This window comes from Pongo pygmaeus, chromosome 19, assembly GCF_028885625.2.
Source record: "Pongo pygmaeus isolate AG05252 chromosome 19, NHGRI_mPonPyg2-v2.0_pri, whole genome shotgun sequence".
Taxonomy (NCBI): Eukaryota; Metazoa; Chordata; class Mammalia; order Primates; family Hominidae; genus Pongo; species Pongo pygmaeus.
Genome location: NC_072392.2, coordinates 93031792 through 93048191, shown reverse-complemented (window position 1 = coordinate 93048191; position 16400 = coordinate 93031792). Strand labels below are relative to the sequence as shown.

The 16400-nt window shown below is 53.3% G+C and overlaps 1 protein-coding gene across 3 annotated transcripts in view; it reads right to left on the bottom strand.

Annotated features, from left to right (window-relative positions):
- TMEM104 (transmembrane protein 104) overlaps positions 1–16400 on the bottom strand; it is a 62785-nt gene that overhangs the window by 32558 nt on the left and 13827 nt on the right. For 2 of the 3 annotated variants that reach the window (XM_054456294.2, XM_054456296.2), the window contains exons 6-8: positions 15954–16034; positions 11771–11870; positions 11249–11357 (exon numbers count right to left, since the gene is read on the bottom strand). In XM_054456294.2, coding sequence (XP_054312269.1) covers positions 11249–11357; positions 11771–11870; positions 15954–16034 — 290 coding nt within the window. The remainder of the gene's footprint in view (positions 1–11248; positions 11358–11770; positions 11871–15953; positions 16035–16400) is intronic. The other variant, XM_063657097.1, reaches the window with a different exon arrangement.

Here is a 16400-nt window from a genome sequence, read left to right as displayed (position 1 = left end):
GTCTGCACACCAGGGAGGGGGCTGTGACAGGCTGTCCCTTGTCATGGAGCCCTGGGGCGGGACACTCCTAACGTGATGAGGTTTTTAAAAGGGACTTTGATCCTTTGAACTAGGAGTATAGACAGGGGTAGGGGGAGATCAGGGAAGTTCATCCCCATCCTATCAGGACAGAGGAGGGAAAAGGCCATCCTAGGTCCTCCCAGGGAACCTGATGGGAGACAGAGCGAGGGATGCCCACTTTCTAGGGCAGGCTCTAGAGAAGCCTTTCTTCACCATGGCAGGAAGAAAATGGGGACTGTGAGGAAAGGCAGGGCTCTTCTAGAGGGTTTGGCAGCTCTGAAGAGCACGATAACCTCTCTTCTGGGCTCTCCTCGGCCGAGTTAACAGATGCAAGGACCAAAACTCCTCTGGGCACTACAGGCATGGCTTACTGGCTCTCATGTTTTAGCTTTTGAGATCTCTCTACAAAAACAGCTCTTTTAGTATTTATGCTGGATGTCGAGGAGGAGGGAGGGGATGGGTGCATGGCATTATTCTCCCCGACGGCTGTGCCTGGAGAGGGTGGGCCTGGGTTAGCCTGGTCACAGTATACCACTATCTTATACCAGTGAGAAGGCCGGGGCATGCCTTGCTTTGACCACATAACTGCTGGGGGCTGGGCTACCACTGTTGGGGCCAGGCTAGGGGTCAACTTGATCCTCACAGGTCCTAAGAACAAGAGAGCGTAAGAGGAACAGGTGGTCTGTGTCGCAAGGGACAGAGGATGGGGGACCCTCTGGGCCATCAGTCTAGCCCCTCAGCTCCCTTGGGAAAAAACACCCACACCTCCAACCAGCTGATTCTGCCAGGAATTGAACTGCTCGGAACATTCATTGGTGGCGATGCGTGTGCCCATGGGCCTCGGAACCCGTGAGGCCGCTTGCGTCTCCAGTAACCAACCAGCTGGCATCTGATGGCTTTTGGTGCCCAGAGTCTTGCTGTCAATCCCCCGCCCTGCCCTGGGAACAGGAGGAGGCAGTGCTGTCGCCCTCTGTTGCCCGGAGCTTGTGCGTCACTCAAGGAGAGGTGCCAGGTGATCACTTGAGATGCTCTCGGCATCTTCCCTTCCTCGGTCCATGCTCTCGGCGCAGGAAGAGCAATGGCAGTGGGAACGCTCCAGCAGGAGCTGGAGGAAGCGAGGGAGGGAAGGAAGTCAGGTGCCCAGAACACGGGTGCCCTGCAGAGAGGGCTGCACAGGCCCAGCTGGCTCCACCCCTTTTCTGCTGACGTCTGGCCTCGAAATAGACTGGGAACTGAGTAACCTTGGAGGCGGGACGGAGGGGAGACGGCATATCAAGCTGGCTGATTAATGAGCTCTGTTGAAGCGGGTTTGAGAAGTGACATCAGCAAGCCCCCAGTTTCCTCCCTAGTCGGGGGTCAGAGTGAGATGCCCTCTCCGGGGAGCTGGCACGCTGTGGGGTCTAGAGCCCCCAACCCGCAGCTTCAGAGGAATCTACAGGGGAAGCCTAGAGCACCACCCGCTAGGGACATGGGAGGTACCCGTCAGCCGCAAGTGACAAAGCAGCCTCCAGCCAGTGGGCATGCAGAGCCCCTCTTCTCTCTGGCAGCGCCTTAGGTGTGGACTCCAGGATGTGGTAGCACCTGTGGATGGCCCAGCCCCTCTCCTTTCCCTGCAAGAGACAGGCACGGGAAGCCCCTGACAGCTGCCTCCACCATGGTGCTGTGGGAAGCAGTTCTTGAAGGAAGACCAGAGTGGGCCTCTCCCAGGGAGACCTTTTACCACCTCGAGAGGTCTGCGCCAGCAGGATTTCTCAAAGGGAAGAGCACACAGAATTCTCCTCAGAACTGGCTGAAAATGCAGATTCCTGGGCCCCGTGGCCTTCGAATATACTGCATCAGGCCTGGCGCAGGACCCAAGAATCTACATTTTTATTAAGAGCCCGAAGGCATTCTTGTGCCAGTGGTCAGGCAACCAGATCTTGAGAAACATTTTCCTGATCCAGGGGAAGGGGACCAGCTGGGAAGTGTTCCCAGAGACTGTTCACCTGCCTCTCAGGTGAAGCACAGCCTCCCTGCAGTAGTGCGGGAGAAGGCGCCAGAACTGCTTGGACATCACAGACCGCAGGGGCCTCCTGGCCTCAGCCAGCGCCCAACACCCAATACCAGTCCCTGCATTCTCTTCCCATCAAGGTGTTCAGAAAATGTCTCAATCCATGGTTGAAGAAAGTTCTTGCCATTGCCAAACTACGCATGCCCTGCGGTGGCTCAAGACCCTTCTAGAGTCGCACTCACACGGGGTATCTGCTGCCACACCCCCAGTGCCTCCTTTTGTGCCTGAGGCTTATGAAAATGTTCCTTGGTCCACTGTCAGCGAATCCACAAGACATCCGAGCTCGTGCGAATTCATCCGATATCATCATTAATGTGCACCCTAATCGTTCAGCTCTGTGTAAGGGCTGTCATAGCCGAGTCCCTCGCACCTCTCTGCTGGCTGTAAACCCTCTGGGGTTCTGTGGCTCCCTCCTCAGGGCCAGAGTGCACTGCAGAGCGCGCACTCAGCTATTTCTTCTCTGCACACAGGTGCTGCTTTTGAGCCAGTGTGCAAGGCCAGCACCGCTGGCTGGGACACTGGCCACACGGAGGATCACGGCTATTACTTTTGAGTGAATGCTTTATTTAATTAAACAATTACTGCTAGGGCCCTGGGGTGCTATTTAGAAAGACATCAGGCTCTGCTTATGATACACACCCTGTAACAGAGCAAGTATCGTTTAGGGAATAGCACAGCCTCACAAAACTTGGCAGGGCCACCACAAATGCCAGACTGATCTACAGGATAAAAGGAGCAGCCAGACATGGAGCAGAAGAAAAACAGTTTGGCATATAGAGTTTTCATTTTAGTTAGCACAAAATATTGAAGAACATTCCATGTTACTCTCAAACTACTGGGAGGTTGCTAGATTCCACAGACTATGGAGTTTTTTGGCACTTTTATTTTGTGAAATGAAGAAAAAAATAAAAAATAAAAAAGGTGGCAGGGAGAGATCTGAAATCAACAACTGGGATGTACCCTTAACAAATATAATAAAACTATTTTTAGTTCTTTGCCCAGAAATGGGAGTTCTGGAAGCAGTGGAGTGCAGAGTGTGGGATGGACTGGGCTGTTGAGCTCTGGGAGTCTGCCCGGGGCTCAGCTTCTCGAGGGGAATGACTGGAAATATGTGTGCACACATGGGTCAGTGGCCAGGATCAGCCCAGGTGGCTTGGGAAGTGAGGCACACCGGATTTTTATCCCTGACTGCACCACTCACAAACAAGGAGGGCTTAAGCCTCGGGCTCAGGGTCTGACTGGGATCAGTATGAGACCTGCAAAGAAACGGTCCTGAAAAAGCTCAGCGCAGAAGGTCCCCAGCAGGGATGGATACTCCCCCACTGAGCCCTACCTGGAAGCTTCCCAACCAAATTGGCCTGTGCACAGGTGTGGGGCTTGGGTATATACTTATCAAGCTCTGCGGAGCTCTCCCAGCTCAGGGATGTGGATGGGGAGAGGGGAAGGGGAATCGCTGGTTACTTCTTTCAGGTGGGCTGCCTGTGATGTCCACCCCAAGCCCTGTCTGCCTGTTTCTCCAGCAACATCAACTGGGCTTTGGGGTTCTGCACCTTTGCATATGAATACAGGGGTATCTCCCTTTACACAAGAGAAGGGCTCCTAAAGTTCTTTTATAAATGTTTAATTTTCACAGAATAACATTTTAAATACACTAGGGAAACTGAGTACTTAAGAGAAATCTGAAGCAAATCCTTCCGTAAAGTAAGGAGTCACTTTCTAACAAGTAACTACCCTCTCAATTTATTTTATACCTTTGGATTTTCATATAATGGGGTTCCTAGGAGTTAAGAATGCTGGGTGTGTGGGGGTCAAGGTCATGGCAACAGATCATTTCCCATCTCCATTCACTTCCCGGCTGAATTGGTGAATGGGGGTGGGGTGAGGGATGAGCAACCAGGTAAGTTACACTGCCGTTTTCCCCACGTGCCTGGGAGTAAACCTGGCTTGCTGTGGGCGGGTAGTCTTTGCAAGGCTATACTCATTATTTTACAGACAATGGAGATGGGGTAAAGAAATATGGTTTAGGCTAAGCACCCCAAATCCAAAAATCCAACATCTGAAATGCTCCAAAATCTGAAACTTTTTGAGCACTGACACGATCCTCAAAGGAAATGCTCATTGGAACATTTCGGATTTTTGGATTTGAGATGCTCTACTGTAAGTATAATGCAGATATTCTAAAATCTGAAGAAAATCTGAAATCAGAAACGCTTCTGGTCCCAAATATTTTGGGGAAGGGATACCCAACCTGCACATTCTACCAGGGCCAGAGACACCCAACTGTCATGCTGTGAAGGGGGCTATGTCGGTCACCAGCTCAGAAGCAAGAACATAAGATCCTGTCACCCCTCAGGACCTCGACAGAGGCCCATGAGCAGCTTCCGAGCTGGGGAAGGGAGTGGTAGGGAGAAGAAGCCACTGCCTGCTGCTTTGTGACCCTGAGTCCCCCAGTCTGGCACTGTACTGAGACCATGGAGGCAGTGGCACAGGGGACTAGGCATCGTCCTCTCAACTGGCACATAGGTATTGGCCAAGGTGGGGAGAGGTTGTAGGTTGTGGGGCGTGATGGATGGTGGGCATAATGTCAGTCAACCGAACCCACGTCCCCGAGAGTGATATTAAAAACAAAAACAGCAACCCTCTCCCTGAGCAGGAGGAGAAAGAAAGCATGGGCACTGGGGGTGAGGGTGGAGGAGGCAGTCACAGGGTGACTCAGGGAGGCGTCACCCAGGTGTCCTCAGCAAGGTGAAGGGACAGGCTGGAGCAACTCGGGGAAGAAAGGGGGGACGGGGGCCACGCTCAGACAGGAGCAGCAGTGGTGGAGGAATGGGGGGTCACGCTGTTCCTGGCTAGGAGCTAGAGAGACAAGCTGCAGTGTGGGAGTGAGTGACAGGCAACCTGAATTTCATTTAGGGAGGGCTGGGGTAGGGGGATGGAAAGCACACGGAAGGACAAGAAGCCATTCCTGGTCTAAGATATATAGACAGCTCCTCAGGAAAAAAGCAAGCAAGCAAGAACAACACAGGCCTGTCCCTGTATTATTGATTTCCTTGAAAAAGAAAGAGACAAGCTAATCCTTTGAGGTCACCATTTCAGCCTGAGCACGGTCGCTGCCTGAAGTTAGAGTTCACCCAGGTTAGACTCCCAGCTCTGCTTGGGTGGCGGGTACAGGCACGCACATTTTTGGGGTGCAGGGAAGAAACGCATTCTTCCTTGACACCCAGTCTCACGGGATGACTGCAGAAAGCTCAGCATGTGTGGGACAAACAGGACCTGGGACACACATCTCAGGGGCTCACAACCCCACACCAAAGCTGGCTGAAGACACCTCAAAGGCTCAGCATATGTGGGACAAACAGGACCCAGGACATGCATCTCAGGGGCTCACAACCCCACACCAAAGCTGGCTGAAGACACCTCGAAGCCTTACTGAGTCCAGCTCCTGGCAGTGGTGGGCACGGGTTAGAACGACTGCACGCAGCACACCTGCGGTGCCACCAGGTGTGACAGGCATCTCTCCATAGGCGAGAGGGGAGGAAAAGGTGAAAGGCAAAACAAACCCGACCTTTCTAGAGTCTCCAGAACTGAATGAGGAGGAACTGACAAGAGGTGCGTTGGGAGGGAGAAGAAAAGGAAAGGAAAGAAGATGGGCTTCCCGGGTCACCCCAGTGAGCCCCTACATGGTTGCCATCCTATTAAGGAGGCACTTGGATGTCCCCGACCCTGGAAGCAACACCCTTCCCCCTCCAGGCATCCTGGAGTCTCCTCCTGACTCGTCTTGGTTTGGTATGAGGCTGAGTCCTAACTCACGTGAACCAGATGAGAGGGTGGACGTCACCCAGGAAGGGACAGTCTTGACAGGCTGTCTGCTTTCTGGGCTGAGGGTCCTGCATTCCGTTTCTAGATGGGCCAACCCACTAGACTCCTCCACGGAGACAGCTCGCTTATCCTGTCCACTTTCTTGCCAGGCCCTCCCCGGGCCACCTTTCCTGTTTGACTGCGCTTCACTCCAATCCCGGGCTCGACGCTGCACAAACCCGGGGGCAGTGTTCACTGTGTTCTACTGGAGTTGTGCTCTGGGGGCACCACTGATGTTGAAAGCAACAGGAGTGGTACCTGGGAGGCAGGCAGCAGTGTCCCCAGAGTCTCCAAGTCCGGTGAAGTCACTGCTGCTCCTAAAACTTGTTGCTTCACTAATTTTCCTTCCTCACTGGTCTTGAAGGCCTCTAAGCCACCTCCTGCCCCACCACTGGTAAGAATAAATATTCAAGTGAAGGCAGCATTGACCCACTTATTAACAGATGCCACAGCCCCAGGGCACAGTGGCTGACGCTAGAACAGAGACCATGGCAGGGGAAGGAAGTGTCCTTGGGAAGAGGCACTTAATTCTAACACTACTTGAGTGCCCAGGAAAAGCTGGCCTTGCTATCTAGGAGTGAGCGGCACCAGGGCAGACAGGGCATCAATCAAGTCGGTGACAATGATGGGCAGACGTGCAAAGGCGCTCACTCACCAGGGAACACGCTCAGCCGGGTCACCCCAACCGCTTGAAAATGTCAGGCTTCCAGGGCTGAGAACAGGTGCTCTATGCCCCAGCCTGCACATGGCAGTGGGGGCCACCCCCAAGGCAGGGCCTACGGAACTGAGTCTTGGGCAAGTGGAGCAAGCCTGTATCACCAGGGCAGGACAGAGCTGAGAGGCCAAAGAGCTCAGCTGCTGTCTGTCTGCTTCAGCTCCGGGATCCCAGGAAGCCCCCGTCTCTGAGTCAGTTTTCCCTGCTGTGAAATGGGATGACGCTGTGTACTTTACCATGTGGCTGAGAGTCAAAAGTCACTGGTACGCGCTACACCGATGCAAGGTAAACCGTGGGAGGGCAGGGCACTCACGGCACGCATGGCACTGCCAGGTGGGCACATCACTCCCTCTGCACCCTCACGAAAAGGATATTTTCTCCTTGAGTGGTACTATTTTAGGAGGAAACCATTTGGTTTTGAAATGGGGGCTGCACACCATTTTAAGTGCTGCAAATGGACAAAGGCCAGTGTTGCCATGTGAGAGGCAGGCCAAGATGGAATCCTGGCAGAGCGAGAAAAAACAGGGCTGTCGCAAACAGGGCTGGAAGGACCCTTGACCCTTCCGGTGTCAACCTGAGCCTGAATCTGAGACTGACCCAACCCTCTAGGAAGAGAGGCCAGCAGACAGAAATCCCCCTGGCCCTCCACTTCTTCAAGGTGGTGTCCGGAGGGAGCTTGGGAAGACTCTCTCTGTCACAAGGGGTGGCAGGGCACTGGCCAGGCACTTGCAGGCTGTATCCCTCTCTCGAGTCACCTGTGCCCCGGAGGTGGATCTCACAGCTCCTGTGTTCAAGGCAGGATAGCAGGCCAGGGTGACCTTGTCCTGTCCCAGGGCAGCCAACGAAGGGCCCCCTGCTCAACAGGGCAGTTTGCGGCCGGGTCTCCAGCCAGGATAAGCTCCGCTCTGCCATCTGCATTCCCGGCTCTGTTCGGCCGGGGCCTGCCGGGCCACCTGCGACCCAGCAGCATCTGTCCACCTGTGAGCAGTGGATGCCGCTTGCTCTTCCTAACGGTGAGAGGCTTTCAGAGGCTTTCAGCACTTGGGAGTCCCCACTGCCCCCTCTGACACTGCTTCCCTCTGACTCTCTAGGAGGAGGGATGGGTCCAGGCAGGGGATAGGAATATTGGCTGGGAGGTGATGCAGGAATAAGGAAGTACAACAAAGGCCTTGATCCCAGGGGAGAGTGACACACGCCTGCATCCCAGACACTTGGGACAGTCTGAGTCCCAAACAGAACTGGTTCATATGCAATCCTATCACCTCACCAGGGGTCCCTGGCTCCCTCATGCTGTAGAGGAAGGAATGAAATGTCAACTTCTGACTGTGTTGCCTACTGAAGCCGGAGAAACTGCAGAAAGAATCTTGAGATGTTCCCTAGCCTGGAGGCAAGGTTACCCGTTTGAAAGAGCTGGAGCATCTCATAGATTCCCATTTGATTTTTCAAAAGAGCAGGAGGGATGGGTGGGTGAGGGGCCTGAGAATCCAAGGTCAGCTGATAGCAGATCCTAATGATAATCTCCATGGGCCCTAATAACAGGGTCGAGGTCACCGCTGGCTCCAGCTGCAGTGGCCTGCTGGGACACCCCAGAGAGCCCACTGAAGCAGCAAGTGACTCAGGGGACCTCCGCCCCCCGGCACCCTGCTCTGTGACTCCTCCAGGGAAGGAGAGGGAGAAAGTGACTCATATCAGCTGCGTCGGGAAGCACAGGATATGGACAAGGGTCGTCAGGCACAAGGAGTGGGGTTGGAATTTTCCACTGGTGAAGGTCAAGGGCTTTGGGAGGCCACTGGGAGCTGCTGGTAGAAGCATCTCCCTTTTTGTAAGTAATCATGATGCTACACACAGGCCAGCCCTGGAGACACTTACTATAGCAAGGATTCTCACTGTGCGTGTGCGTCTCAGGAGCATTCCTAGGAAGACACAGAAGAAATCGCTTCCAGACGACTTTCTGAAAGTTAGACCACAATATAAAAGTCTGTATCTCTGTCCCCCAGAACTACTGTTGCAGAATGGCAATGAAGAAGAGATTATTAGCAGGCCCTTTTAAAAATGCAGGCTGGGTAGGGGCACCATCTACCTGAGACAAACAAGATCTGTGTGCAGGGTAGGGAGGTGCTTTCAATTCTCCCCCAACCTGCTCGCTGCCTTGCTGAACACTTTGAGTGAAATCTGGCTGGCAGCAAAACCAGAAACAGCTGGTGGTGAGAGGCAGCGTGGCATCCCTAGAAGGGATGGACCATCTTCTGAAACAGAATGACCAGGGGGCAGCGGGGAAGGACAGCCCTCCTCCTCTGGGGCCCAAGGGGCCACTTGATGGAATCTAGCTCTCCTGACCTTTACAAAGACGCACAGGGATAAGCCCTGCAGGCAGGACTTGGGAGGGGAAGATGCCGTCATCACTTGCAGGAGAGATCAGGACTGAGGGAGGAAACCCTCATCTTTGCCAACCCCCCTTCCTCCAGTCACTCTGCCCCTTCCAACTCACCGAGGGAGGGGAAGGGGCTGCAGAGCAATGACAGCACCAGAGTCTGGGGTCAAGGGAACAGCAGGCTACTGTTCTGCAGAACCTCACACCCTGGGAGCCACATGCAAAACTGTGAAGTGACTTCTGAGACAACGCCAAGGCCCATCTGCCTTGATTTCTCCAAACTGGGTGGAAGAGCCCATGCAAACCAAAAGCCTCTGAGCAAACGGAAGCCCCCAGCAGGGGACTGGGCTATGGGGGAAGGATACTGTCACTGGCTCAGAAAGAAAAGGCTCTTGCGGGCAGCCAGGGTCTCCACTCCTGTTCTGCAGCCTCTGCTTCCTGTTTTCGTGGCTTTTGCAGGCTGTGATGACAATTAGCTCTATGAGTTATAAGTGCAATATCTGGGAGATGAAGGCAGTAATTAATGCCCGTCTGCTTTCCTGAAGGGTTCCTTCTGTTCAGTCAGAGAGTTATTGAGATCCAGGGAGGGAGGCTTCCATCATGTGGAAGGTTTATAGGAATAAGTGAGGGAACCATTTAACAAGGCAAGAATAACGCTTCTAAATAATTTATCAGGCAAATGGCAGCAGCCAATATTCCCAGCGCTCAGTATCCGTTTTGCTGGTGGGCGGGGAGTGTGCCTGGCAGGGTCTTTAGATTCCAACAGCCTCCCCAGCAAAGACCCACCAGACTGGCTCTGCTGTGGCTGCTCTGCCCTGAACATGCCACCATGTCTGGGCGAGCCACTCAAACCCTGGCCTCCACCCCCTCCTTCTGCCCATCTATCCTGCTAGAGATCCAGATGGGGCCTTTCCCTTACCTTTGCTAATTTTGCCAATCATGGTTTGTTGAGTGCTAAGAGGCTAACGAGCCTCTGCTGTGCTGCTAGTGCCTGGGCTCACCCCTCCGGCTGCCATGCTGGTGCCTTTTCCTGCCCCAAGGCTGGGGGAGGTGGAGAAGGGTGCCAGACAATTAACCCGCTACCAAATTCCCACCAGACCTGCAACGGAGGAATCAGGGACGCAGCCTACTAAACTGCTAGCCACAGATGAATGTGCAGGAGAAGACACACCGACCATTAGCTGACTGCTCCAGAGAGGCAGAGAGGAAAACCAACCTCTCCACAGCCCAGGCCACAGGGCTCTTGCAGCACGGCTGTAGAGTGCGACTAGGAGGGCAAGAAAAGCCATTCAGTGGCCCCTTGGGGTTAACAAATCCAGCCCCAAATATCCTGCAGGGCCTGTGGAAACCTTTCCTCAGATAGGGATAATGAAGTCGGGAGGCCAGCTCCCTGAAAAGCCTGGCTCTCTCTTGGTCCCTGCCTCCCTGCTCCAAATCAGCCAAGTGGCCACGTGTCAAACTGTGTCACCTAGCACACCTAAATTTATGTCAGGGCTGAGGAGGACCAAGAGGAAGCAGAGAATATTAACAGATACTGCAACAGTTAAAGAAAAACATTTCTGAGTCCCGCCCCCAAAGTAGGCAGAGATAAATAACTGTCTCTGGTTTTGTATCTTATTATCCAGGACCTCTCTGGCATATTATTTAGCTCCCTGCCCCCCACCAACGGCACAAAGCAATCAAGAACGAGCCTGGAGATTCATCATCTTCTCTTGTCCACTGGGAGGATGAGAGGAGGGAAGATAGGAAGAGAGCTGGGCTGACCCTTCCCTATCTGGAGAGGATGTTTATGGCCAGACCCAGCATAGAACCATATGCTCTTGGGCTGGCCAGGAGTATGGTCAAAATATGGAAAGTTTCTGGAAAAAATAAGATGTGGCACTCTTGGAGAACTCTGCTGAGGTTGGCCCTAGAATCTGAGCTAAGTTTACAACAGTCACGGTCCTGAATCTGGCTATGACCTGAGTGCCTACTCCAAACCACGCTTGACTTTAAGGCCTGCTGCCTGGAACCTTGGGGGCTAGACTCTTAGTGACATGATCCATTTCTGCCTGGGGCCAAGGCCCCAGTGCTTAGCCAGGGTGTGGAGAAGGGTAGACCCTCTTCTCTGAGGAAAGGATTCTACCCGGAAGTAAAGGCACTTCAAATGCCCAGGCTGGGCTGGGGCAGGCGGCACAGAGGCACAGATACTCACCAAGTAGATGCGGTAGGCGTCCACTCGGCGCAGGGGCCCCCAGCACCGGTCAGTGTCATTGTATTTGGTGTCTGCTTCCACACCGCAGGAGTCGTTGCCAGTGGCGCTGCTGATAAAGAGAATGACAGCAGGCCCAGGCTCAGCGAGGCCACCTGGCTGGGCTGGGGGGAGACAGAAGCCACTCCCTGCACAGCCGCCTGAGCGCCAACAATCAGACTTCTCACAAACCCCTTTGCGGGATGCATCTCTGAAGACGCACCCTCCTTGTTCCCGCAGCACCATTTCCCAATGACTCAGGAGCCCTTGGTGGGAACCTAGTGGGGCAGGGAAGGGGACAGTGACATGAGCTAAGGACAGACAGCATGGCTGGCTGTGGTCTGTGCAGAAAACGGCCTGGGCATCTGCATTCCCTAGATGCAATGAACTCACTTGGCATGGTGCTTCTCCCCTGGACACTCTGCCCTGACTGGCTGAGGAAGCCCCTTTGGCTACCGCCAACCTGGGGTTCAGGAGGGTACTCACCAGGTCACCTGCATGAGGGAGAAGGGCACGGCAGCAGCATAGATGGCGAGGTCCCCATACAGGTAAACGATGATGCAGAAATAGAACAAGTTGACACCCACTGAAAGGAACACAGCCATCAGTCAGGGAGCCACAAAGAGATGTCTGCATGTTTTTTTTTTTCTTCTTCTTCTTTTTGACTAAATCTCTACCTCTCCCATAGCTTTCAGTTCTCTGAGCTGTTTACTTTCTACAAAAAGTGGGAAAATGACCCCAAAGTCCTATTTCTTTTTCTGGCTGGCTACACTGTGATGCTGACAAGAGACAGATAGGCTCATAACTTTCACCTGAGAGGACTCAACGAGGCTGGGAGGATCAGAGAGATTTTGAAGCCAGACAGGTGCACGGTGAGTGTGAGGCTTGGCATGGCTGGGGAGGGAGGGGGGAGGAGAGATGCCCCGAGTCAGGAGCCTGAACCCCAGGTGCATCTGGGCTGGGGCCCCCCTCTGGTGTCAGCCAACACCGGGCTCTAAGACAAGAGATTGCTACTAAAGAGTTGAAGCAAAGAGAAGTTGACGGAAAACAGCCCAGCTCTCTGAAGCTGGGATCCAACGGGTAAAAAGCCCTGGATTTCCAAAGGCCCACTGTCTCATCCTGAATCTGACTGATCCCAAGCACACGGTGGCCTGGTGTGCTGGGGTGATGGTGCTCAAGACAGGCCCCCTTTCCTTCTTATGGGAAGCACTCCCAAGGGACAATGCTGACTCTGGATGGTGCGTGACGCTGACACTCCTGCTGCAGAGGTGACATTTGTCCCCTCTCACTCCAGCAGGAGGCTGAACGAGAAGTTGGGAACACAGGGCTCTAGTCCTAATTCCATCAGACTTGTTTCAGGACCCCGGTAAGTCCACAAACGTCTCCAAATCCGTGAGGGTGAGAAGAATCCCACCTGGGCCATCTTCCATAAATGATTCCAGCTAGAAAGGCCAGGTGCAAGGGCTCTGAAAAGAGTGGCAGGCCCTACGACCTAAGGGTTACTGCTCAACCAGTCTACACCCTTGCTCAGACTAAGGCTCACGTTTTTGATGTCACTGGTCTCGAGCTGCTGGCTTCTCTGAGAACATAAAGAAAAATGAAGTGACAGTTCCCTTTTAATCCTGGTGGCTCAGAAGAGCCTGCAGGGTACTCAAGGGAAAGCCTAGGACATGTTACTCCTGGGCCATGTGAGGTCGGCTCTGTTCCTAGGAGCCTGGGGGGGAAAAGACTAAGAAAACGTGATCCTCAAAGGGATCCAAGAGGCCTCGGCGCCCACTTTTTGAATATGGTATGTCCTTCCCTGACATGTCAGAGATAGCCTGACGTCCAAGCTTAGTGGCCTCTGGGGTTGGCCTGTCACTCAGGCCCAGGCTCCAGGTACAGCCTGCACTCCAGCTTGTTTTCTGCTCTGAGGGGACGCATTGTCCCCCACCCCACTCCCAGCCTTTCCTCCACCTGCCAATGGACTCTGGCATCAGCTCTGTTTATAAACTGCCATTGGCCCTCCCTGGTCAATAAACTTCATTACTAGACACAAAATAAGGGATCAATGAACTTCCTGAGAAGACATCAATGGCTAGGCCCGCATTTCTGATTATAAGAAATGAGCTGGGACCCTAAGGGAGCCTCCTATAAAGGAGGCAGCCCCACCAAGGGTGAAGATGACAATCTGGCAGTCTGTGAATCAGGAATGGAGCAGAGCGGAGGTTTTCAGCTGGGGTGATTTTGCCTCCCAGACCCTGCTGGGAACATGTGACAATGTCTGAGGACAGTTTTGACTGTCATAAGTAGGAGGTGCTACTGGCAACTAGCAGGCAGAGGCTAGGGATGCTGCTCAGCACCCTACCACGCACAGAACAGCCCCACAACAAGGAATTCCCCAGCCCAAACATCAACAGGACTGAACTTGAGAAACTCTGGGGTAGAGAAGGAGACTCCCTCTAAGTGTGAGGCTGGTCTCAGACAATGTCTTTATTTTCCATTAGATTTGGGCAAATTAAGAGTCTAGTCTGTAGTGGGGGGCAAAAAAGGCAAAACTGCTGGTTGCTAGAATTCTTAAGGAAATCAGGGCAGACTGCAGAATATGAAAATGAGAAAGGAGGTTTAAAAGCACGCGTCTTCCTTCCAATGTGTACTTTATTTTAAAGCTTGCATTTGGAAGGGGACTTTGCGTTGCTGCCAGGAGGAAACGCTTATGCTTGCTCAGGCTGGTGAGACGGGAGGGACGGAAATGGAACAAAGGAGAAGCACAGATGCAGGCTGAACTTGACCAGTTGGTTCTGCTGAATTCTGAAAACCCTCTGTGAGGCCGGTCCGGCAGGGAGGGTGAACCAGGCTCTAGGACGGCCTTTGGCTGATAATCACATTGCCCTGCCTAAATGCTTAACGTCCTAAAAAGCAGTCAAAGAGATTCTAGTTCCTACAGTCCCCCCGGCTCTAAGTTAAGTGCAGCCACATTTAAGACTAGAAAGAACTGGTAGGGCAGCCCACTCGACAAATGGGGCTTTGACAAAGGGGCAGAAAATCTTCGAAGACAGTTGCAAGGGGAAGGATGAACTGAGAATGTGGCTGACTCTCAATGAAATGGAAATAAACAGGTCTGGGCATTAAAAACTAAACTCTTTTTTCTTGTTTTCTTTTTTTTTTTTTGAGAAGGTCTCACTCTGCAGCCCAGACTGGAGTGCAGTGGTATGATCTCGGCTCACTGCAACCTCTGCCTCCTGGGTTCAAGTAATTCTTGTGCCTCAGCCTCTGGAGTAGCTGGGACCACAGGTGTGCACCACTACGCCCAGCTAATTTTCATATTTTTACTTGAGATGGGATTTCACCATGTTGGCCAGGCTGGTCTCCAACTCCTGGTCTCAAGTGATCCACCTGCCTCGGCCTCCCAAAGAGCTGGGATTATAGGCATAAGCCACCATGCCTGGCCACTAAACTCTTTTTTTTTTTTTTTTTTTTTTTTGAGACGGAGGCTCGCTCTGTAGCCCAGGCTGGAGTGCAGTGGTGCCATCCTGGCTCACTGCACGCTCCGCCTCCAGGGTTCATGCCATTCTCCTGCCTCAGCCTTCCAAGTAGCTGGGACTACAAGCACCCGCCACCACGCCCAGCTAATTTTTTTTATTTTTAGTAGAGACAGGGTTTCACCATGTTAGCCAGGATGGTCTCGATCTCCTGATCTTGTGATCCGCCCGCCTTGGCCTCCCAAAGTGCTGGGATTACAGGTGTGAGCCCCGTGCCTGGCCCACTAAACTCTTAAATAGCTCATCTTCCAAAAGAACCAGATTTGCCATGGAGATATAAGATGAAGCTGGAACATCCAACAACTCAACCCCAGAGCTGGGTGGCTCCCTTATGATTGCAGCCAGATCCCAGGAAGGAGCAGGTTCACCAGTACACTTCAGGGCTCCGGGCTCACTCGGCAAGCCTGGGTGTGGGCTCCTAGCGCCCTCTGCCGGCCACTGGGAAGCCAGGCCCAGGCGTGCGCGCAGCAGATCCTATCGCTGTCAGAAGGTGTTATTCTAGACAGAATCGGCCAGAAGAGGGCAAGGTCAGAGGCAATCAAGCAGGAGGTGCAAAACCATCAGCCGGCCTCCATCAGCTTCCTTTGCAGGAAAAGGAAAAAGCTTATTTTGTAGCTGCCTCAGGTTCCTGACCTCCACTGGATTAGCTGCCTGGGGTTCCTGACCCTCCGCTGGAATAGCTGCCTGGGGTTCCTGACCCTCCGCTGGAATAGCTGCCTGGGGTTCCTGACTTCCACTGGAGTAGCTGCCTGGGGTTCCTGACTTTCACTGGAGTAGCTGCCTGGGGTTCCTGACCTCCACTGGAGTAGCTGCCTGGGGTTCCTGACCTCCACTGGAGTAGCTGCCTGGGGTTCCTGACCTCCACTGGAGTAGCTGCCTGGGGTTCCTGACTTCTGCTGGAGCAGCTGCCTTGGGTTCTTGACTTCCGCTAGAGAAGCCGCCTCTTTGTTTTTAATGTCCGCAGACAGGGAGGAATCCAGGAAAAGAGGTCAGCAAGGTGGCTTCTCAGGTGCTGAGGGAGCAGCTCTACCACCTGCTCTGCCCCATGGTCTGGCTGTCAGGGTGGAGCCCTCATTACAAGGGTGCAGGCCTGCAGTGAAGCACCAGCTCCCCGTTTCCCCACACCCCACCCCCAAAAGAACTTCTACCTTTATTGAAGAACATGGAGGCCATTTGTCCCATTTCCACCCGGTCTGTGATTTCAAACGGGTTGGGAGATCCACGTCTCTCTGCAGAGCCAAAAGAACAAGGAAGAGGAAGTGGTTCTTCACGTGGAGAGCTTCAGAGGGTGGTGAGGATCTCACTGAATTATCTAAACCATGAAATCCCCAAGTGTCCAAACTCGAGAAAACTTTTCCTAATGTTTCCTGCTTGACATGGTTTAACATAGTCTTTTTTTTTTTTTTAAGGGAATTCAGAGATGCTTCTGCTGGGGTGAAAGGGAGAGCAGGCGTCGGAGCCCAACCCAGCCGCCCAGGGAGGAGACAGCAGGGCAGGGGCATGTGTGAACATGAGGGCACGGGGCAGGAGGAAGACGAGACGCCAAAGAATGGCATTGACTCGAGCTTCCAGGGTGCACCAGGCAAGGAACCAGG